Genomic DNA, 25,117 nt, shown 5'->3' with positions numbered 1-25,117 from the left:
TTTTTCACCCATATGTGTGTCACTGACGGTCAAGGGATTCAAACAGTTACACAAATGCAGCTCCGAAAAGATAGATAAAAACTGTATGGACGATAAAAGTGCTTTTAACATTGTGAATTGTGAGTTGTTATGGAAAAAGTTGGAAAAAATCATTCAAAGCAAAAAAATTATGAACATTGTCAGTGACATGTACTCGAGAGTAAACGTAAGAATATTGAATGGGACATATGTTATTCAAACTATTACTGTCACCCGAGCTGTCTTACAAGGAGAAATTCTATCATCTATTCTGTTTGCTATATTTATATCCAATTTCAAGGAATTGCTAAAGAATAAAGGAGTAAGAGAAGTCTCTATCACGCACATAGTAAAACTTTCATTGTTAGCTTATGTAGATTACATAATAATTCTAGCAGACACAACCGTCAGCATGAGAGATTTTATAATATTTCTACATGAATATTGTCAGATTGATAAACTACTCGTGAATATATTTAAAAAAAAATAATAATCTTATTCCAAATAGGAGTTTATGCATATAAACATAACTTTCTCGGCACTAAAACTATCGAATATCTTCAAGAATAAAACTCTCTTTGAGTCCTCTCTTTGAGGACTCTTTGTCCATATTCGTTCTATACGAAATGGCAACTAAAAATTTTTTGATTAAAGTGAAAACCACAAGTTCAGTCACCATCTTAAGCATCCACTTTTTGTAAATAAAGTCCTAGAAAGTATATAACAGACTGTGTTCACCCCTAGTAAACTCTGCATTATCTGCATTACATTTTATCGCCCCAATATAGTATATTATACTCTAGACGTCAACTCGACCACATAAAAACAATCCAAACACTCTTTTTGAGAGACTCACGCACAGTGGTCCCAAATCCCGAGAAGGTGGCCAATAGTCGAAAAAATAAGTATTTTTTTAGGGAGTGTCAATGGTTAGAATAGTTGCAGCGGTATCCTTAGTGTGTATTATGACCGTTAAGAAAGGATGAGCTTTCCTACCTGGCTTGGGAACTCATTTCGTTCGTGAGCGTTGGGGCTGCTGCATAGTTTACTCGTCGCCATCGAAAATAAAACAAAGTTGAGACATATGTCTTCTCTATACATATATTATATATATTCTTCTCCAGAAAGTAAGTACAATTCGAATGTGTTGCTCGAAATTAATATTAACAATGTATGAAATAGTAAGTCATTATTGAAGGTAGTGGTATTTTTCTTTGCTATATTATGAAAAGTCGTGTTAGAAAAAGCAATAAGTCAAAACCCCCGTGGACCCCCAGTCTTCAACCAAATGGAAATTGTTGCCTAGACATTTTTTCAAAACATATCCAAAAATTAGCTGCAACTAGCTGCGACTCCGGTTTTGGGTATAAGTTTTATGCGTTGATGTGAGTACTAGGATGGTTTTCGTTTAGGGTATAGCAACCTAGTGTGCTCTTTCTGCAGCTTTTCATAATTTTCGCGTCTGAAATCTTATTTATAAAAAATTGATAAAAATAATTCTTCTATTAATGTTATTTTTCCATTTTCTACAAAACCTCTGTATAATGCCGAAGGAATTTCTTTTACGAGAAAGGAATTTTCATATTTCTGATATCGCTATGAAACAAAAATATCAACTTGTCACTGACATTTTTGAAATGGAGGTGTCAAAAGAATTAAAGCATGTATTCATTTTATCAAAAAGTCTGAATGATGCCATGGCTAGAATGGTATCGAAATTCAAAAAGAGGTAGCAACAAGCGAGCAGGAACGAAACCAAATTCTCCCAAATAATGCGATGAGTGGCTCAAGGTTCCTGTGTCTTTTCCAATCTCACAATTGAAAATGAAGGTTTGAAGACTTTCATGGAAAATAAAATGAGGCGTCCTTCCACAAGCTGAGACGATTTAAGTGATCGGTAAAAACGTAAGAGGACAGAAAAAGTTTGGAAAGAACATGTCGTCCATGAATTGGCCTACGCTACATAAATGGGTCTCCCGGCTTCTGGAAATTTGCCAGCTGCAAACGTAATTAGGGATGTCACAGAAGGCAGCCCATGAAAAGCATCACAGTACTGTAAGTCTATGGAACGCGTTTCAGAAGATGCACTGTCAAGCAACCAAGCGTTATCACTTGTAATAGAAGGTAAACTGACCAAAAATCAATACCAGTATTAACTATAAATTATACCCGCCGTATAAATGTGTATTGGATTTTAAAAAAAGTGTTACCCTGTGCTTAGAGAGATGACAAAGAAATATGGATCATTGATTTGGGATCCGCGAATTAGTGATGAATGACTATAGCGAGGAAGCGGGATGATTGGTGACGATAGATTATATTTGATTACTAATTAGAGATTACTTCATTTTGAGGAAGGTACACAGGTGATGCGATCTGTATCGCAAGAGAAAATAACGATAACTCAAGATTTACAGGCGAGAATGCACATTGATGATACACATAGATGATTTTGAGACAGTAGACAATACATGAGATACAGCTGATTTGTTTTGAGTCGCGACACGGGCTAGCGGCGAGATTTGACGCAGAGACGGCAAGTAAACATTGCACGCGAGTGTGCGTCCACGCGTGAAGACGATTTTGAGTGTCGCGAGATACACATTTAACTGAACCGATACTTTGTCGATACACCATGCAAAGTCAAAAATTTCTGTAACTGAAAGTTTCTGGTCAAAGTACTTACAAACAAAAATTTAGCGATGGAGACAGCAATAAATCGGATGTCAAAATTTTCATTATTTCACTTGTTCCCTTGCAAATCATTGATAAAGTTAATCCACACGTCATTATTTGGAAAAATTCACGTCCTTCGTCGCCAAGATTTTGTCGCCTGAGTAAAATTGAATTTTTTTATATGACTGCCGAAGTAACTAGAGCAGAAATTGATTGTATCAAAGCGCAAGAGAGAAACCTCATGCTCTTCCAAACTGTAATTGGCGGCAAAAAAATTGACATCAATTTCAAACTTGTGTTGACAATGATAGATAGTAAAGTTTGTAATTCCATTACGAATACATCGTCTAGTATGCTTACCTTTGTCGTGCTACATCCAAAAAATTTAATGATATTGTCAAGATGTTGCAAAAACCGATTAATAAAGATGACCTCGAATTCGGAATATCGTCGCTGCATGCTTGGATACGGTTTTTTAAATGTTGCTTACATGTAGCTTACAATTTAGAAAAAAAGTGACAACGGCGCAGAGAGGATAAAGAAAATGTTGATAGAAAAAAAAATATACAACAAGGTTTTCGTGACATATTAGGGCTTTTTGTTGATCAACCAAAACCAGGCTATGAAAGTTCTAATGATGGAAATACAGTTAGGAGTTTTTTCGAAAATTCTGAAATTCTTCTGTGAAGCCCCTTCACACAGCGAAATTTCATATTGTGAAACTTTTGTAATGAATATTGTGACGGGTTTTGAGTCCGCACTAATTAGGTGGAAGGGAGGAACAATTAGAGACGGGGCGAGGAAGTCGAGACTGATCGAGTAGGTAAAACTTTGTGTCTGTATTTGTGGGGGGAGCGTACATGAGTTGCGATCGGGGGGGGGGGGGAGTCGACTTAAAACTACAAAAGATTATTACATTGGGGTTGTAGACAATAACGGTGGCTGATCACGCCTCAGCCCTTAGCGTCACTTGATTCTAACTTACAGGTACGTGCGCGGGGGGGGATGTGTGTGTGTAGGGTGGCGGGGAGTGTGCGGTAGGAAGGGTCGGTAGAGCGGAGGGGGGGGGGAGGTGGTGTAGGGTGATGGGGAGTGTGAGGTAGAAAGGGTTGGTATTGCGAGGGGAGGTGCAGATCGGCTGTAGATTGCAGGCTAACCTGGTGTCGTTGGCGTGTGTGTAACGGTGTTGAGTGGGGCGTCTGTGTTCCCGGTCTCGTCGTTCTCTCTCTCTTTTTCTCTCGTTCTCTCTCTCTCTTCCTCGTTCTTTCTCTCTCTTCCTCGTTCTTTCTCTAGTCACGTCTATCCTGCAGGTAGGGTGCTGTCGTACTGCTGGTTGACGCACGGCTCAGCCGAGCGTCGGTGGGCTTCGGTTAACTTCGGGTGTTTCCCGACGGGACGGGACTCACCCGTTCGGCTCTTCCCCGCGGGTTTGGGGTTTGTTGTGACTTGCACTCTAGGTGCAACGTCACAATATTTTTTATACGACACTAACAGTGATCACAGTACAATCTTATATACACGTTTTGCACGTATAAGTTTTTCTTGTTCATACGGTAATATTTGTAGACCGGGCAGCTTTCGCTACGTGTTGAGGTATTGTACCCAATAAGCACCGAATGGTATGAAATACGAATTTTATACGAAAACTCAGCATAAAATTGGCATGGTTATCAGTAATAAACGTTAGATACTATATGCCGAACTGAGTTCCGTTAAATAGATAAATAATTGATACTTTTAATATACAATGCGTTGTAAGGGACAGCTGGTCGAGGTCACATCCGACATCAGCTATGGCTGTACATACGACAGATCACAACAATAACAAACGGTGACCGACGCCTCGCTGACACATACTAACTCGATGATCCACCGGCAAGGTAATGGATAAGGATGAGACGACGACGATGTAGCGTGATGGGCTATATAAATATATATGTAAGCTTGTGCGTAATCAAGCTTGGCTGCGTCGCTTATTGACACGCGTGTGAGAGTCAGTATGTAACAAGACTCCGAGCTGTTAGCATCAATGTTATTATATTGATGTACACAAGGGTTTGCTATCGGCAATTGTATAGATTCAGGTTAGCTATAAGATTATTAGTAAATGGTAATATCTCTGTATTTTACTAATTTGTACATATTTTTAATATTTCAGTTGTTAACTGCATCTTACATGTGTAGATTATCACCCTAATCTTCATTCCTTCCTAACAATATAATTATTAGCTTACAAATCTATATTGGAGAGTAAATAGTCAATGGAGAGTAAAGCAAAGTTTTATTTTGTCTCGGAGGCTGGTGTAGATTCAAAAAGCACCGTAGTTAAAGTGAAAAGAATACAGCTGCTCGGCCAAGAGGAAATTTTTTCGTTTCCGGCAGATAAGCAGACTAGTGCTCAACATAAAGAGCTTTTTGAAAATCCAATAGTGAAGAATGTTGTTAAAAGTTTGAAGATCCGCAATAAATTTCGCAATGTGGTATTGGCCTTATCTGAAGACCTTGAGAATATTTACTTGGATACAGAAGGAAACGTCGTGTTGTTTGATGAATACTTAGAAGAAATCACAACAGAGCAAGAGTCAGAGGTAAACGAACGGTCAACGATCACATTTGAAAGAAAAACTAGCGATTTGATAAAAGATATAGTGATTGAAAAGTTCGACACGGAAAATATAAATGCTAGTGTGTGGATTAATTTATTTGTGCAGGAATGTGACAGAGTAGGGATTGTGAAAAATAAATACGCTGAAGTATCGCGATTGTTTTTAGAGAAATCCGCTTTAGATTGGTATAATGTATTTCTTAGGCAGAACTCTTTCTTAAATTGGGAGGCATGGAATAACGCCTTCATTGATACCTTCTCTGTACAATCCTGGACGGATATAGCGTATGCCTATAATTTTAAATTCTATAACGGCTCGTTATTAGAATATGCGTTAAAAAAAAGGAGATTGTTGTTGGAAGCGGATGATAGCTTATCTACTAACACACAAATTAATATGATTGTAATCAGTTTACCAAAATTCATTCAAAATAAGTTAGATAGGAAATCTATCGCAAATATAGAAAATTTAATGTCAAAATTAAAACAACTAGGTAAAATCAACGATCCGAAAAATGATAACATAAACAAGAGAATGCAAAATGAAAAAAAACCATGCACTATTTGTGAGAAGTTAGGTTTCAAAAATAGATTACATCCAGAAAATATATGCCGTAATAAAGATAGGCAAATTAAAAATTTTAAAAATGAAAATATAAAAGTTACAAATAATAATGAATTACAGGAAGTAGTAGCAAGTTATGAGGAAGCAAAAAACGAATAGTTCTCCCACTTATTAAAATCAAGCTTTTTGCAAATGGTTGCCCAGCAATTGGTTTATATGATTCTGGATCCAACATTTCTATGGTTATCGGTTTTTTTTTGAATGATAAAAGAAATTTTAAACAAATAATAGGTGGGAGAGATACTATTAAAGGTGTAGCTGGAACGGCGAAAACAGAAGGGATTGCAATAATACGTACTAAAATTGGTAACTTACAAGAAGACTTTCCGTTTTTCATAGTTAAGGAAGGTATTGATTGTGATTTTCTACTGGGATTGGATTCAATAAAAAAATTCAAACTCTGTCAGAGCGAAAATTTGTGTATATCACAGAAACAACAGAAAAATAAAAACTTAGATAAGAAAAGTAACAATAATGAAATAAGTACTAATAAAATAGAGGATATGATAAAGAAACATGAAATAATATTTGCCAAATCAAAGTTTGATATAGGAATAGTAAAAGATTATGAAGCCACAGTGAAATTGACAGAAAATAGATATATTTCAAAGAAATCTTACAGATGCTCTTTCCAAGATAAATTAGAGATTGAGAGACAAATAGAGGATTTGTTGAATGCAGGTTTAATAGAGGAGTCAAGCAATCCTTATGCAGCTCCTGTAACCATGGTTTTTAAGAGAGAAGAAGGAAAAAGATCACGCTTGTGTATCGATTTTAAAGAGCTAAACAAAATTGTAGTGCCAGAAAGACAACCTTTTCCAAGGATAGATGATCTCACAATACGAGCCAGAAATTGTAAATTTTTCTCAAAATTTGATGTAAACTCGGCGTTTTGGTCGATTCCGGTGCGTGCAAAAGATAGATATAAAGTGGCTTTTGTAACCCATCATGGACACTGGCAATGGAGATGTTTACCTTTTAGTCTGAAATCGGCTCCTGCTATATTTCAAAGAGTCTTAGCAAGCGTAATAAGGAAAAATAAATTAGATGCTTTCACAGTGAACTACATAGATGATATATTGGTGTTCTCCAAAACCTCCGAAGAACATTTATATCATGTGGAGCGAGTACTGCAAGCATTGTATGAACAAGGTTTCAAATTGAATAAAAATAAATGTCAGTTCGCCCAAGAAAAAATAACTTATTTGGGACACGAAATTGGAAAGAATATGATTAAACCAATAAACGATAATTTAGTGGCCATTAAGAAGTTTCCAATTCCTACGACAAAAAAAACAAATTAGACAGTTTCTAGGCAAGATAAATTTTTATCTGGAGTTTATACCAAATCATGTTGGCTTACTAGATCCTTTAAGAAACTTGTTAAGGAAAAATGTATCCTTAGAATGGTCTGAAGAGTGTAGGAACAGTTTTAATTCAACAAAAGAATATTTGTGCACAGTTCCCGCTTTGGCAATTTTTGATCCAGAGGCTCCAATTTTTATTTTCACTGATGCAAGTATCGAAGGAGTTGGGGCAATATTGAAGCAGCCTCAGGAAGATAACTCGTTAAAGTCGGTGTTTTTCTTTTCTAGAAAGTTGACAGAAGCTCAGAAAAAGAAGAAAGCTATCTTTATAGAATGCTTAGCTATTAAAGAAGCCATTTTATACTGGCAATTTCATTTGATAGGCAAGAAGTTCGTTGTATTCACTGATCATAGACCATTGGAAAAATTCAACATAAAAAAAAGTAATGATATGGAACTAGTTCAGATTTTGAATTACATTTCACATTTTGATTTTGAAATTGTGTATAATCCAGGTAAAGAAAACATTGAAGCCGATTGCTTGTCTAGAAATCCGGTTTTGGAATCACACGAGGATACAATAAGTGATTCTGTGATAAAAACTACAAACTTACTAAAATTGGAGGATATCAAAGAAAATCAAAAAAAGTTAAAAACTGATGATAAATGTGTTATTAAAAGGGGAATAATTTATAAAATTCTAAATAATAGAGAAAAAATATGAATCACTGAAGAATTTGGAAAGTCTCTTATCATCAAGGTACATGTTGATCAAGGTCATATAGGCACAAAACAGTTAATTTTAACTTTTGGCCAAAAGTTTTATTTCAAAAATATGTATAAACACATAAAATTAACTTGTAGAGCCTGTGAAACATGTATTAAAAACAAATCGAGAATAGGCATCTTTAAAACCCCTTTATCTCAACTTGGACCAGCAAAAGAACCTTTCGAAATAGTGTCTATAGACACAGTAGGAGGTTTCAAAGGCAATAAAAAAAAAAAAAATATTTACATTTGGCGGTGGACCATTTCACAAGATTTGCATACATAATAACCTCAAAGACTCAAGTTGCAAAAGATTTTATAAATCTAATCAAGAAAGTAGAAAAAAATGGAAGCATTAAATTAGTTTTATCAGATCAGTATCCTGGTATAAATTCAGCACAGTTTAAGCAGTATTTAAATAAACAGAAAATAACATTAGTTTTTACAGCAGTGGATTGCGCATTCTCTAATGGATTAAATGAAAGGACAAATCAGACTTTGGTAAACAGAATAAGATGTAAAATTTATGATGATAAAAATAAATCATGGCCTCAGGTGGTGGAAGAATGTGTAAAGGATTACAACAACACAATTCACAGTTCGACCGGATTCACTCCTAATTATTTGCTGACAGGATTAAACGATTCATTTTTACCCAAAGAAGTGAACGACAATAATTTAACAAACTTAGTCAACAATAGAGAAATAGCTTTTATGAAATCAAAAGAAATTCACAACAAAAATAAAGAATACTATGATAAGAATGTAAAACAATTAAATTACAATGTAGGAGACTTAGCTTATGTACAAAATGTAAATAAATTAAATAAAAATAAAATAGATCCAATTAGAGTAGGTCCGTTTAAAATCAAAGGGAAAATTTCTGATGTAATGTTCTTGTTAGACAGTAGATTGAGAAAAAGGAAATCAAATATTTTTCATGCTATTAAGTTGGTTCCTTACACCGACGGAACATACCCTCGGTCTTAAAAAGGGGGGATGTAAGCTTGTGCGTAATCAAGCTTGGCTGCGTCGCTTATTGACACGCGTGTGAGAGTCAGTATGTAACAAGACTCCGAGCTGTTAGCATCAATGTTATTATATTGATGTACACAAGGGTTTGCTAACGGCAATTGTATAGATTCAGGTTAGCTATAAGATTATTAGTAAATGGTAATATCTCTATATTTCACTAATTTGTACATATTTTTAATATTTCAGTTGTTAACTGCATCTTACATGTGTAGATTATCACCCTAATCTTCATTCCTTCCTAACAATATAATTATTGGCTTACATATATAAATATATAAATAGGAGAGCCGCGGAGAGCATCATCAGCAGTTGACCGGCGTAGCGCCGAACTGATTCACCCAGTTTTTGGTAACGAAGTGTTTCTCGTCTGGAGGGCACTATCAAATTTAACTTCAATAAATTGTAATATCGAACTTCAAGCAAAGCGCTTAGTTCCGACTTCGAAACATATGATATGAGTAGAATCCAGGATACCACGGGATGTCGAGAGCGATAGGAATTACTTACATAGAGCATAGAATAGAAAATTTGAACCATGAAAACAACAAGGAGCAGAACCTATAAATTCTTGCAATATCATTTTGTTTTTGTATTTTTGTTTGTTAATTTTCACGGTTAGTTTAAGAATTTAGTTAATCCAAGCGCAGAGTGCGACACCGTATCTAATTTGTTGATTTAAACCTTGTTCACCTGGATTAAAACTTATTTGGGATTACTTTCAAAATTTACACAACGTGTCTGTTTCTCTTTTGTTCGTTACCTCAAAGTAATAGTTACATTTTTCACATAAAATGGTATTTGCTAATTCAGTGTCTGCAATGGCTTATTGCATGTGGCCAAAACCGTCCCGAAAAAGAATGTTTACGTTCACGTTTACAAACGGGGACGGTTTTGTAATAACCATGTCGCACTTATTGCATTTGCCGGTCATCGTATAACTACGTACATCTTTAAACAGATACTCGATCAATTGTGCAGCATTGCATTTTACATTCACAGATTCCACATGTCCAGTGCCTTTGCAATCTAATATTGGAATTAGAAGTAGAATTCGCGCTCTGTCGGCATAGTGCTTCGAAGTTAATCTACTATCCGTAATTAAACTCTGAGCCACTTGTAATAAGACAGGGTTTTTTATTTTCCTGACATATTGTTCATAGAATAGAAATAAGACAAGGGTATTGGCAGTTACTTAAAAGTTTGCATGAAATGGACAACTGTAAGTTTCAACAATGTGGTTTTGGACATCATTGATTGCAGGGTTGCACACGTTATCATTTCGCATGAGTGGTATTCTCACTACTTTATGACTCTGCATGAAGTCGTAGTCTGGGCATGGGACTTGATAGCACTGTAGATGACTTTGAACACGAAAATCCTCCTTTAATTGAGAAAGTTTTAGGTGCAATTAAACCAATATATGAAGATTTATCTTTAGAAAACTCGCTAATAAGATGCTTGGGCTCAGAAACAGAATAATAACGAATCTTTGAATTTACTCATCTGGACTTTCGCACCCAAGTATATGGGTACATGCTGGAACCCACACCATTCAAATTGCTAATTTTATTGTCATATGTACATTTAACGATGGATTTTTACTACTTTTAAAAATAATTGCTGAAAAGGGAATCTGCTGACCCAGAATCCCATGCATTCGTCAAAAAATGGGATCAAGTCCGAATTAACCGCTCCGATCAGCTACGAGCTTCTGACGCTTCCAAGGAAGCTAGAACTGCTCGATCATCTGAAAGAGCTTCACAAAATCTCACGTTTTGAAGTGGAAGAAGGCACATTGTATGGGGCAGGGATCGCTGAGCGAGAAAATGTAAGTATAACACGCCTTTGGACGATTCAGACTGCGCAAAACTCGACCTCAAACTTTAAAGGCGTTTTTCTGAAAACTACTTTTTTCGACACGGTTGGCATGGTATGTCAAGTTCTAATAAACCGATTCACTTGAAATTCAGCACAGAGCTTCTCTATATATTAGAAGATCGCGTAACGAAGCGTTTAAAAAAAAAATTTTTTTACTAGTTTTTAAAAACTCCGAAAGTTGAAAAATAACAGGGAAAAACCGTGACTCATTCTTCACACCACCACAATTTTGCTAAATTTTTTTTTTTTTTGAAAACCCCACGTAGTGCGATAACTACATCAATCTTCTTTAAGAATTTCCAAAAAAATTTTGCTTCAGATCACTGGAAGGTCTGGAATCCTGCCAACCAGGACACGCCATATTTTTGTGAGCCCCCACTTTGCCTCCCTGCAGCTTTTTCAATTTGGATTATTTTCTAATTAATTTGACTTTTCTATACTTCTAAAATACGACGTTACTTTCCTATTTTACCTAAACGGCCAACCGCGTTTTCGTAGTCCTTGTGACTCTCGCCATTTGGGAATATTAATTGCTTCAAACATGCACATGTCAGAACTTATTAACATCCCAGTAGCCAAGATTGAAAGAAAATGCCTGATCCTAAACAAGAAATCCTAATCTTCACTTGAATATAATAATTCCATTTTTGCATTACAACATTTAATTTATTATTTATTGAAATATTATGATGATGACAATGCTATGAGATACAAACAAACGTGAGTATGAAGGACCTTTTACATATTGACCAACATTTTTGAAATTAAAATGCATTTGTGATTTTAGTTCAAATTCGATCAGTTTATATTAAGGAAAGTAATTTGCTTTGTAACTTCCAGATTACATCAATTTTTTGATTACCCATATGATATAATAAGTATGTTTATTATTATGAATGTATCGTATATGTATTGTCTCTAATACACCGCTTGATATTACAGCCAATATACATAAAAAAATAAAATGTACGCAATCGTTCAGTTTCCTGACTTGTACTGTGCTTTTAAAGTTTCATCTTCTGGGCTGTGACTAATGTGAGTGAAAATAAATCTCAATGCTGGTAGCCTGAGAAGACAAAAAAAAAAAATGCATATGTAATAGCTAACCGTTCCCCATCTGAGGAATCGAGGCGGGTTTTGTATAATGTGGTACCGGAGCGCTACTGCTGTGAGTTGAATTGATAATCTTTTATAATAATGAATTAAATAAATAAATTAAATGTTGTAATGCAAAAATGGAATTATTATATTCAAGTGAATATTAGGATTTCTTGTTTAGGATCAGGCATTTTCTTTCAATCTTGGCTACTGGGATGTTAATAAGTTCTGACATGTGCATGTTTGAAGCAATTAATATTCCCAAATGGCGAGAGTCACAAGGACTACGAAAACGCGGTTGGCCGTTTAGGTAAAATAGGAAAGTAACGTCGTATTTTAGAAGTATAGAAAAGTCAAATTAATTAGAAAATAATCCAAATTGAAAAAGCTGCAGGGAGGCAAAGTGGGGGCTCACAAAAATATGGCGTGTCCTGGTTGGCAGGATTCCAGACCTTCCAGTGATCTGAAGCAAAATTTTTTTGGAAATTCTTAAAGAAGATTGATGTAGTTATCGCACTACGTGGGGTTTTCAAAAAAAAAAAAAATTTAGCAAAATTGTGGTGGTGTGAAGAATGAGTCACGGTTTTTCCCTGTTATTTTTCAACTTTCGGAGTTTTTAAAAACTAGTAAAAAAATTTTTTTTTTAAACGCTTCGTTACGCGATCTTCTAATATATAGAGAAGCTCTGTGCTGAATTTCAAGTGAATCGGTTTATTAGAACTTGACATACCATGCCAACCGTGTCGAAAAAAGTAGTTTTCAGAAAAACGCCTTTAAAGTTTGAGGTCGAGTTTTGCGCAGTCTGAATCGTCCAAAGGCGTGTTATACTTACATTTTCTCGCTCAGCGATCCCTGCCCCATACAATGTGCCTTCTTCCACTTCAAAACGTGAGATTTTGTGAAGCTCTTTCAGATGATCGAGCAGTTCTAGCTTCCTTGGAAGCGTCAGAAGCTCGTAGCTGATCGGAGCGGTTAATTCGGACTTGATCCCATTTTTTGACGAATGCATGGGATTCTGGGTCAGCAGATTCCCTTTTCAGCAATTATTTTTAAAAGTAGTAAAAATCCATCGTTAAATGTACATATGACAATAAAATTAGCAATTTGAATGGTGTGGGTTCCAGCATGTACCCATATACTTGGGTGCGAAAGTCCAGATGAGTAAATTCAAAGATTCGTTATTATTCTGTTTCTGAGCCCAAGCATCTTATTAGCGAGTTTTCTAAAGATAAATCTTCATATATTGGTTTAATTGCACCTAAAACTTTCTCAATTAAAGGAGGATTTTCGTGTTCAAAGTCATCTACAGTGCTATCAAGTCCCATGCCCAGACTACGACTTCATGCAGAGTCATAAAGTAGTGAGAATACCACTCATGCGAAATGATAACGTGTGCAACCCTGCAATCAATGATGTCCAAAACCACATTGTTGAAACTTACAGTTGTCCATTTCATGCAAACTTTTAAGTAACTGCCAATACCCTTGTCTTATTTCTATTCTATGAACAATATGTCAGGAAAATAAAAAACCCTGTCTTATTACAAGTGGCTCAGAGTTTAATTACGGATAGTAGATTAACTTCGAAGCACTATGCCGACAGAGCGCGAATTCTACTTCTAATTCCAATATTAGATTGCAAAGGCACTGGACATGTGGAATCTGTGAATGTAAAATGCAATGCTGCACAATTGATCGAGTATCTGTTTAAAGATGTACGTAGTTATACGATGACCGGCAAATGCAATAAGTGCGACATGGTTATTACAAAACCGTCCCCGTTTGTAAACGTGAACGTAAACATTCTTTTTCGGGACGGTTTTGGCCACATGCAATAAGCCATTGCAGACACTGAATTAGCAAATACCATTTTATGTGAAAAATGTAACTATTACTTTGAGGTAACGAACAAAAGAGAAACAGACACGTTGTGTAAATTTTGAAAGTAATCCCAAATAAGTTTTAATCCAGGTGAACAAGGTTTAAATCAACAAATTAGATACGGTGTCGCACTCTGCGCTTGGATTAACTAAATTCTTAAACTAACCGTGAAAATTAACAAACAAAAATACAAAAACAAAATGATATTGCAAGAATTTATAGGTTCTGCTCCTTGTTGTTTTCATGGTTCAAATTTTCTATTCTATGCTCTATGAACCCAATAAACATTGCTGGTAAATAAATCGTAAGAAATTCGTCGAAAAATAACGTTGTATATAGTTGAATAATCGTTCAGCACATACGTTTTTTCTCGTGAAAAATGTCCGCCCTGATATAGGTTTTTTCGACTGCGTTCATCAACGTTTTCTGTTAGTGATTATGATCCTGATATTCCACGGTTGAAGTAAACGTCGAAATTACGGTTTTCGGAAACGTAATGAAACAAGTATGAGAGAACGCAATTTAAATGTTAACGTAGACGTTTAATATATACCTGTTACAGCCACCATTTTTCGTGGTTCAAACACGTTTAATAAGCGTGTTCATTGGAAAATTTTTTTTATAATAATACACGTACTTAATGTGTGTTGATTTAACGTAAAAACGATATCCGTAAACAATTATTATACGTTTAATTGAATACACTTAATCGAATATCACGCGGTTCCGATAAACGTGTAACAACCAACTTGAGAATATGTTTTCGGTATAATTTTTCATGTACATACTATATTAATACACAAGCTGTTAAAAGCTTCTTGTATGGTCAATATGGACTTATCTCAGGGGTTAGATGATACAGCAACGCTCACATTCTTAGCTATTTCAGTAATGGTAACTTGCACAAATTAAATGATATTAATTATTTTACATCCACACCTATGTATTCTTATGAGAAATACAGGACAACTAAATGAGATAAAGCACACACCTTTGCGAAACATGATATATATTTATTATAAGGTACTTTCATCCAAGGCAACAATGACAATAGTTACATTGCACACGTATCGAAATATCCGCTTTAACAATGTATCCGAAACATAACAGTAGTTTTTTATACACCAGTTTGTCTGTATCATTGATGCGGACATTTTATTATGCCAACGATGTATCTGTGTGAATGTTGACTTTGATGTATAAATAAACATACAGTCTTTTACATATACGCATACCTCAATCGTACAGATGTACTCACAAGAGTATAGAAGTATAGCAAATAGTAAAATTAAGTAAACATGAACAAACAAAAACTTATATCCGATACAAGAGGTTTGATAACAAATAAAACATGAAACAAAATAATCATACAATGATTATACCCTAACGAGGAAAATTGTTAACTTTCATCTCGGGACTAGGTAAAAAATCACAATCCTGACAAAGTAAAATAATAAAAAGTATTGGCACATTATTTCAACACAGAACACAGATGCTATAGAGGGCGTCTTCTAGGTACGCAGTACGCAAGTTTTAACTAATATTGGACCGCAGTTGGAGTATTAACTTTCCTGATATCACTGCTAATCCGTGAAACTTGACTGGGATGTAATATATACACAGTCTTTTACAAATACCTACATTGCATAGATATACTCACAAGAGTATAGTAGCTATAGCAATTGAATAGTAAACTTGAGTAAATATAAATAAACAAAAACTCGTATCCGATACAAGTAGTTTGACAACAAATGAAACATGAAACAAAATAATCATACAATGATTATACCTCAATAAGGAAAATCGTTATCTTTCATCTACTCCGGACTTGAGTATAGAAGTACAACATACAATCAACAGTACAGTAGTATTCGTAAATCTAAATACACAAAAACTTGTATAGGATACGAGTGGTTTGACAACGAATATAACACAAAACAACATGATTATACAATGGTTACACCTCAATGAGGAAAATCGTTAGCTTTCATCTCGGGACTAGGTAAAAAATCACAATCCTGACAAAGTAAAATAATAAAAAGTATTGGCACATTATTTCAAAAAAGAACACAGACGCTATAGAAAGCGTTGTCTAGGTACGCAGTACGCATAAGTTTTAATTATTATTCGACCGCAGCTGGAGCATTCACTTCCTCGATATCACTGCTAATCCGTCAAAGTTGACAGGGATGTAATATACACACAGTCTTTTACAAATACGTATACTTACATTGCATAGATATACTCACAAGAGTATAGTAGCTATAGCAAATAGTAAACTTACGTAAATATAAACAAACAAAAACTTGTATCCGATACGAGTACTTTGATAACAAATAAAACATGAAACAAAATAATCATACAATGATTGTACCTCAATGAGGAAAATCGTTATCTTTCATTTACTCCGGACTTGAGTATAGAAGTACAACATACAGTAAACTTAAGTAAATCTAAACAAACAAAAACTTGTATCGGATACGAGTGGTTTGACAACGAATGAAACATAAAACAAACTAATTATACAGTGGATACACCTCAATGAGGAAAATCGTTAGCTTTCTCTTGGGACTTGAAAAAAAATCACAATCCTGGCAGAGTGAGTTAGAAAAAGTATTGACACATTATTTCGGAAGAGAACACAGATACTATTGAAGGCGTCTTTTAGGTACGTAGGAGTATCGCGATCGAGCGAGTTTCAACCAATCTTTAACTGCAGCTGCAATATTCGCTTCCTTGATATCGCTTACTAATTCCTTACCATGGAAAGTAGCTTTAACAGCATCTGAAAAAAGGCAAAGTCACCAAAATGTGACATGAAAACTTTAACTGCAATGAATTTCAACAATACATAAATAAATATTATTAATGTATATCATTTACACTGTACGTACACTTGGTTTGTATATCAATGAAAGTTTTTGTTCTATATTTATTTGAGAGTACCCTATAAGTAAAGTCGAAATTTTTATGGAAATCAAATTATTTTTGAATTACCGTAAATAACTTGCATCACCAGTGTCTTTTGGAAAGCAATTTTATCTCTACCAGCCCAATTGAACTGCATGGCTAATTCGTTTGTTAGTAATGACTTGAGAACAGCCAATACGCATTGACGGCCACTTGTGCCTCCAATAGAGGATAGTTTTTGTGTCTACAAAGAAATTCAGTAGTTACCCATCTCAATCAAGAAGTATCTCGATATTCTGATATGACTTTTTATATGCTGAGACAGATTGCACATCAGATGTATTCTAGATTCTGGAATAATGAGCTCACTCAGACTAAATATTTGAAATAATATCCCCATTCATACTAAATTTTCATAACCGTGCATTCCATAAGCACTACTCGCCAGGTATATTCGATGCTCATTCGATTTGAGAAGTTCTTCGAGGTTCGCAAATTCTTCCATTGTTTCAATTGGAAGCGTTGGAAATACCTCTGGCCTTTGTACGCTGTCCACGTTAGTTGCTTGCTGCCTCGATATGATTTTCCTCAGCATGAGTTGATTCTGGTCTACACAAGATTTTATACGTTCCAAATATTGTAGAGCTTTCTCGTCAATGGGCCTCAGTGGATTTCGGGATGCAACTACAGCTGCAGCTTCAGCTACCAAATTCGAGATTGAGGCTAAAGTTTGTGACGTTGATAGGTCATATTCAGTTACCGACCTTGTAAAACTGTGGGCTGAAGGGCGAGCTGTCTCATTTACAGAAACGATAACAGGTGATGCATTGGATATGTTGAAATTCTGTCGTGGGTTCGAAGTGGGATGGTGTGTTGCTGGAGAATTTTCATCAACTGATGATGTATCATCTGCAGTATCTGAAGACGTCTCACGTTGACGCTTTACCTTCTTCTTTTTGCTCTTCTTGGATTTCTTTGTATGTTTACGCTTTTTGGATATATTTTCACGTACGACAGCTTCATCACTGCCCTCTTCATCTTCATCATTGCTCTGCGACTCTCTTTCATAACAATGCCCTGTGGATTTCTTACTAATGGTGTAAACTGTGCCATCTTCCTCGGATGTACCGTGTTCTATGATGTGCGTCATCGTCTTTTGTAGTGCGTCGAAGCTTTCTGTTCAGGAAATATCAGTTATGAAATACATTGGTATATATATTATTAATTAAGAAATATCATCTTAACAACACACCGCAGTGAAGAACAGTAACACCAAATGTGATACAAAAGACATGATACGAAATCGATAATTGATGGTCAATTAGAGATGAGCACGACACAAAATTGAAATGAATATCATGTTGCTCGTTTTATGTGTCTTATAAATCATGCAACATATTGAACAAAATTAATTTAACAACCTGAGACATGTAATTGTGTTTCATGTATTCATTTTGAAAACAAATATCATGCAATTTTTGATGAATGACTCACTATATACATATATATACACGAACATAAATTATGTACTTATCAGTATTATATTAATATCACTTTGAATATGAATAAATGAATAATATCAAATCAAAGAAGTAAGGAATATGGCATCAAGGATCAGTACTAGTGAATAAGTGTAAGCAATCACCTCCAGTATGCAGAACGTTGTGAACAGGATACTTGGGCCATGTTTTCTGATATATTGCCTTTGATTTGACTAATTTTAGGAAATGCTCCTCATTCTTCGTGCGTGGCCAGTAGCAGATGGTATTATTATCCACCAGACACAAAACTGGCACTAATGCACATTCTCGCTTCTCGCCAACCACGAATTCAACAATGGCATACATCGTTTTACTGCCCTGAATACAAGTGTTGAAAGTATAAAATTTTAAGTTTGGTGTTATAATCAGCTATGATTTGTAAGTGATGAGATCCACGACCTTTCATATTAACTGATTGTTAAATTTGATTAATGTATTAGAAATGATGAATTTTTGTAGAACACGGGCTAAATCAGAAAAAGCTAACTTTTGGATTATCATTGCTTATATTCTTTCGTGTAATATCGGGATAACAGTAAAGCCATCTTTAAATGGGAAACAAATGCATTTGTGGGATATCTCACTTACAGAAAAAGACTTTGCACGATTAAAGCTTCTGACAAAAAAAATTCCCAGTTTCAACGATTTTATAGGATTTTTGTAAAAATCCCGCTTATATTTGAAAGGAGTACCCACTTTTCTGTAGTCTCCATGAATATTAACAATCGATTTTACAACGAGTATTTCTTTACCACAGACCACTATATTATCCGGCTGTTTTATTGATATTTTGAATCTGCTAGTTTGCAATGACTGACATTCCTGCGAGTTGATTGAAGATTTGAATTTGGCAACATATTTTTTTTGGGATCTAGTCTTACGTACGCAATTCGGTTCTGCGAGTCGATTACCTAATTGCTGCAGTGGAGACCGTTTTCACCGAATAAGACGCTTCAAGTGGCCTAAATAATTTTCATATACAAAGCAACTGTATTCCTCTAGTGGGCCAAACCGTTTAACATCATCTATTACGTGCAGCAGAGAATGAACATTGTATACGACAAAGTGAGGTCCGTATAACTTAGCACCCTGAGCGACAAATTTTTTCAGTAACGCTTTCGCGATTTTACCGAACTTTGAAAACAACTTTGCATTTGACAGTATGTATACAGCGACAGACAACGACAGAAAATGCTTATACTTTTTTGAGCTTAGCACGTCTCGCACAAGAACCGGTCCGGAATATAACACGAAAAAGCGAAATTCTGTTGCTTTCCATCTTTTCAATTCTTTCAATTCTCGGGGCTTCCGAGGAAACTCCGCAGGAACATATCGAGCCAACTTTTTTATCAAACGTTCAAGAATCGATATAACTTGCTTGGATAATTTACTATCACGTGAACCCTCGACCCAATATTTGAGAATCAGTCTTTTTACAACTCCCAAATAAAATAAGTGCATGGGATCTAAAACAAATTGCGTCACTAGCCCTAGGTATAAACGTAAGAGAGGTGAGCGTCCTTTTATATGACGATTGTGTTTACGCGGCAAAAAAAGTGACGATCTTTTCGCCTCCGAAATTTCTTACCAACAGGATAACAGAGCTTATTGCCAATACGAATAGCACATATCTTACATCTCTCACAAGCAGTCTTACCGGAATGACCTAAGCACATTTTCAACATAGATCTTGCAGGAGCATCGCACGCAAAAAGACGAACTTGCAAGACGTATTTTTTACCATTAAATTCAAATCCATTTTCGGTTAAATGTAATGTCTCTTGAATAAAATTTTCCAAATACAAAGATAACGGCATAGGTTTACCCATCCCATAAAAAACGGCAATTACAAACGGACTATCGTCGATCAAATTGACACTACGTCCCTAAATCGGCCAGAAAGACGTTCCGCTACCTTTGAAAACAGGAATACCATCGATATTAAAATCGACTTGCAATACACTTACAGGCTGTATTTCATTTTTAAGACCTCCTTCAAGTTTGCTCTTCAAACCATTCTCTAATCCGAAATAACACATTTCACCGTTTTCAAGATGTAACGTACTGGTGCAAGCTGGTGTTTGAAGGAGAGTTCTCGCAGTTATTGGTAAAACAGAGTGCATTGGTTTTAATAACACAAGCAATTGATCTATTGCGGTATGCGTAATGTTATTCATACATGCCCAGGTTTGTAAATTTTGAACAAAATCGCATTCATTATTACAACGTGATTCGTCACTTTCACAGCTCGAAACATTTTCAGAACTAAGTAATGATAATCCAACGCTTTCATTGTCACTAAAATAGCTATCTGACTCTACACTACTGTGATCATGATCCACGGTTTTTCTATTATCGTTATTTTCAACAACGCGAACAACATTATAATCATGACAAATAGCTGCACCTTCAGCTTCTTCGGTATACATAGCATTCCTATCCAAAAGGGTTTCATGAGATTCCGATGTTAAAATGTGTTTTTTCGCGATGTCATTGTTCGTGAGATCAAGAAACGCTCTATTTATATTTTCGGCTTTTTCCGACGCAACAGTCTTTTGCTTAAGACTTTCAAATCAAGAGGCATATTATTATATAATGATCTGTACTTACATACACCAAACTAAATTTTTACGTTAAAATGTACCAGTCAGTCTCGTATTACATCCACTTATATTTGTGCGCCCCTGTGAACAATAGAAAGAAAAGAACGTTAATAATCAGCCTTCAGAAAATTCACCATACTTTTAGGCTGACAATGAACTCATTGTACAATCACATATATCTACAATCTACATATAATATCCCAATAATTCAACCAAAGTTCTATATATATATATTCAATAACCGGTTACACAATGGTGGTAAAGTCGTGTGAATAAATTAAATTCAATTTTACATCGAAAAGATGTTTGCACAATGACGAATTCAACGGCATTAAAACGTTTATGAAACCCTCAACAGTGTTTATTTATCCGGTAATTAATCCTCCGTCTGTACACTGGGTCTTTGAGGAAACTGTAGAAATTATGATCCTAAATTTCTCATGCATTTTTGGGAATATTACAATTTTGATGAACAAAAATTTTCAATCCCGACAACTTTTAGATAATGTATAGTAGACATACTTTGAGAGGTAACCCCAAACTTGTTCTGATTTTGCAAAATCCTGAAACATATGGAAAATCTGGCTGTTCCATAAAAGACCCCGTGCACAGACGGAAAGTGGGAAAAATAAGTTAATCGTAGGGTTAATTGCGTAATCCCGATAAAGATAAACCTCCCTAATCAGGGCAATTTCATTCTTTTGGTATGTCAATTTTTTTCAAGAAAACTTTCTAACATCTGAATATGAAAATTATTTGACATTTCACTAGAGATGTGAAACACTATCTATGAAATTTTTTGGGAGAATTTCAAGAAACGTAAAGCACTGAAAAAGTTTGAGGTCAGCGAATCGAACTTGAAAGCATTACAGTATTGTAAAAAAAAAAAAAAAAAGCGGCTACCACACCATATCACGTTCATTGCTGAGTATTTACGTATAATATACGCAAATTTGATTAATGTAGAACCCAATAAACACACGTACGTTGAATAGACGTTTAAGAAACGTGACCGCTGTGGAACTGAAGTGGATGTCGATAAATTATTCGTGTCCCACACATCACTTAAATAAACGTATCTGTATATACGTAGAAAACACGTGAATATATGCCGGTGAATTCCGCATTGGACGCGGAATAGGCGTATAATTCACGGGAATTGTACGAATTTCATGAACTACAAGAATCCCGTATAACAGGCGGATATCGTACCTGAAAATACATAGTATTTAACACCTGTATTCTAGGTAGAATAATCTTTATGTGCCATTTCAACGTTCTCTCAACGTGTCTTGACAGGTCTATTATACATATATCATTTCAACCACTGTGTGTTTATTGGGAAAAGATGCAGCCACTAAATGATCGTTCATTCGTACATAATGCGTATGTGTTGGCGATCTATTTCACTGGATAACCTTATAAAAGAAAAACGATGCCTGCACAAGTAAGAGTGAAGCTAACAATAAATATTCGCGGCTTCTATTTGCAATCAGTATATATTCCATACCATACACATGCTTCTTATAGCATTACCTACAAGCAATTCTATTGTGCCTACATCCTTTCGGCGACGTTCAAAAGCAAGTACGACGCAATCACAAAGTATTTGTTTCTTCTTTTTATTGTCAGGTTATTTACGCCTGTATTGTCATTTTCGTCTGTATTGAATCATAGTGATAAATTTTTCCACATAGAAAATACATTTGTACTTACCAGCTTATGAAGGCTCACATAAACACGGACGTGCACTGACCTCGGAAGTTGGTCAAATTAGACTGATTCACTGATCGCGTGAGCTGAGAGCCTTCGCGAACGGTGGTGGGGGGGCATTCTGGCGCGTCGTCCTCGGCTCTCAGCGTGCAGGAACCGTACGAGTTACAACACGCTGACCTAGCGAGCCAATCAGAGGCAGAAGAAGAGGCGCGAGTATTTCACGCTAGGACATTCTCGATTCTTCGCGACCGCTTGTCGTTTGACACATGCGCTCATTATACGTATATGTAACATCCATGGTACACGAGCTTCATCTACGGCCACTCGCTTTCCTAGCATGGGTTATTCCAATATATACATTATGGTATAGGAAAACGTATGTTTTACAATTAATAAAGACGCCGCGAAGGGATGCACTTATATGCTCAACTACGTAATTTCTTGGTGACCTTTGTAAAAAAATCTGTTCATCGATTTTTCAACTTTTTTTTCCTATGTTGGGGAATTAACAATAACACAAGGAAAAGAATTTGAAAAAATGGAGGTAACATATTGTTCTACTTTACAATATTACGTAGAATAAAATTATCACTTCTAGTGTTATGTCACCTGAATTTTTTCATATTTTTGATGATACTTACTAGTTTATCGAATAAAAAAAAAAAATGGAAATCGAATGACCAGTTGTTTACAAAATTTAAGGGGGTATTCTAGTGTAGAGGCATGAATTCGAGGTGTTTTTTGAAGTGCTATAAACAAAAAACAAAAAATATTTTTACCATCCATTTTTTTATCAGGCGTTTATTATTATTTCACGATTACAAAAAAAAAAAAAAACAAGTCAAAAAATACAAAATTGAAAGTGCTATGAGTTGTTGAAGTGGGGAGTACAAAAAAAATGGCGCGCCAATGTTGTCACGATTGCAAGCATTTTCAAAATCAGAAAAAAAAAAAAAAAAAGATTATTAATCTACATAAATGCAGCTATCGTACTAACTAAAAAAAAGTCGAAAAAAAATTTTTTTTTGCCAAATTACGGCTGTCCGAAAAAATAATACGTTTTTTTTTGACTTTTTTGGACGTTTCTAAATTTTTTAAAAATAGTAAAAATTATTATTTCGTTATAATAATAGTTAGTGCGAGAGAGACATGTATCGAGAAGATTCTCACCAAATTTCAAGTAAATCGGTTCAATAGAACTTGAGAAATCATGTCAACCGTTTTGAAAAATGTAGTTTTGAGAAAAACGCGTTTAAAGTTTCGAGTAAAATTCGTTCCAGCCGAGCCAGTATTGAAGACGTGTCACTAAAATAGCTATATCTCTGAAAATAATTGAAATTTTGACTTGTCCTCTTAAGGACACATTCTTGAAAGGTTAAGCTTTGAAAATATAAAAAAAAAAAAAATCGATTTTTTCAAATTTCTACACTAGAATACCCCCTTAAGGTAATCAGAAAAACGTGCTGAGGAGGATAACAAAACGTTGAATTTTAGTCACTGCTAACATGAGAAAAACTTGAATATAATGATTATAGTTCCAAATTCAAGCATCACAATATCTAAGTAAATGATGTAAAAGTTGATTCCTGCCCTCACTATGTTGAAAAGGGTAGTATTCTTGGATATGAAGGTCAGAAAGGTACGAAACAAATCTTGTTTACGTTTCGGCCCGAGTAGGTATATAATTCTGTGTATCGATGTGACAAGTCTATGTACGACGTAATTTTCACGTATTACATGTGATCAGTAGATCAAAAGTGTATTGACCTAATTATTAAACAATTAATGAGAACATATTGGCAAGGTATGGTAACTATACGAAACGTTAAACTTGTGTTACTGGTGAAGAAATAAAATATGTATATTAGCTGTTCATGAGACTAGAAATATAATGGATTTTACCACACGTTTATACTATGGATCTCGCTTACCACAATAAAACGTTGATGATGGAACGCAGAAATTTTGTATTTTAATACCTACAAATATACCGATTTTTAACGAATTTAAATTGACAATTGAGCTAGCAAACAAAACGTTGATTATTAGTCTAGAAACCGTTGTTTAAATGTTGTAGAAAAGCAGTGAATGAAACGTTAAACTTGTGTTACCGGTGAAGGAATAAAACATGTATATTAACTGTTCATAAGACTAGAAATATAAACGGTTTTACCACACGTTTATACTACGAATCTCGCTTACCACAACAAAACGTTGACGATTAAACGTAGAAAATTTGTATTTTAATATCTATAAATATACCGGTTTTTAACGAATTTAAATTAGCAATTGAACTAGTAAACAAAACGTTGATTATTAGTCTAGAAACCGTTGTTTAAATGTACGTGTAATGAAAATCGTGTAATATTTGTGGAGAGACAACGATTAATATTTTACTGAAAAATTACCGTATATCGAACACGGTAATATTTTCTACCTATACCATAATTATACGAC

The 25,117-nt window shown here is 35.1% G+C and overlaps 2 protein-coding genes across 9 annotated transcripts in view; both read right to left on the bottom strand.

Annotated features, from left to right (window-relative positions):
* Nucleotides 1-25,117, bottom strand: part of LOC124185018 (dipeptidase 1-like) — a 1,685,273-nt gene that overhangs the window by 474,094 nt on the left and 1,186,062 nt on the right. The gene's annotated exons all lie outside the window — the stretch shown is intronic.
* LOC124185021 lies at nt 15,843-23,137 on the bottom strand. 5 transcript variants are annotated; one of them, XM_046575327.1, is made up of 7 exons: nt 22,661-23,137; nt 20,952-21,025; nt 18,446-18,659; nt 17,246-17,976; nt 16,888-17,044; nt 16,565-16,675; nt 15,843-16,522 (listed from the first exon to the last, which is right to left on the bottom strand). In XM_046575327.1, the coding sequence occupies exons 3-7, from the start codon at nt 18,645-18,647 to the stop codon at nt 16,515-16,517; spliced, it is 1,209 nt and encodes a 402-aa protein (XP_046431283.1). In that variant the 5' UTR covers nt 18,648-18,659; nt 20,952-21,025; nt 22,661-23,137; the 3' UTR covers nt 15,843-16,514. The 5 variants fall into 5 exon arrangements, with proteins under 5 accessions (XP_046431283.1, XP_046431279.1, XP_046431280.1 ...); XM_046575323.1 differs by having other exon boundaries at nt 15,843-16,675; XM_046575324.1 differs by having other exon boundaries at nt 15,843-16,675; nt 20,974-21,025.

This window comes from Neodiprion fabricii, chromosome 6, assembly GCF_021155785.1.
Source record: "Neodiprion fabricii isolate iyNeoFabr1 chromosome 6, iyNeoFabr1.1, whole genome shotgun sequence".
Lineage (NCBI taxonomy): Eukaryota > Metazoa > Arthropoda > Insecta > Hymenoptera > Diprionidae > Neodiprion > Neodiprion fabricii.
The sequence above is the reverse complement of the archived record's forward strand: the minus strand, read 5'-3'. Positions and strand labels throughout refer to the sequence as shown.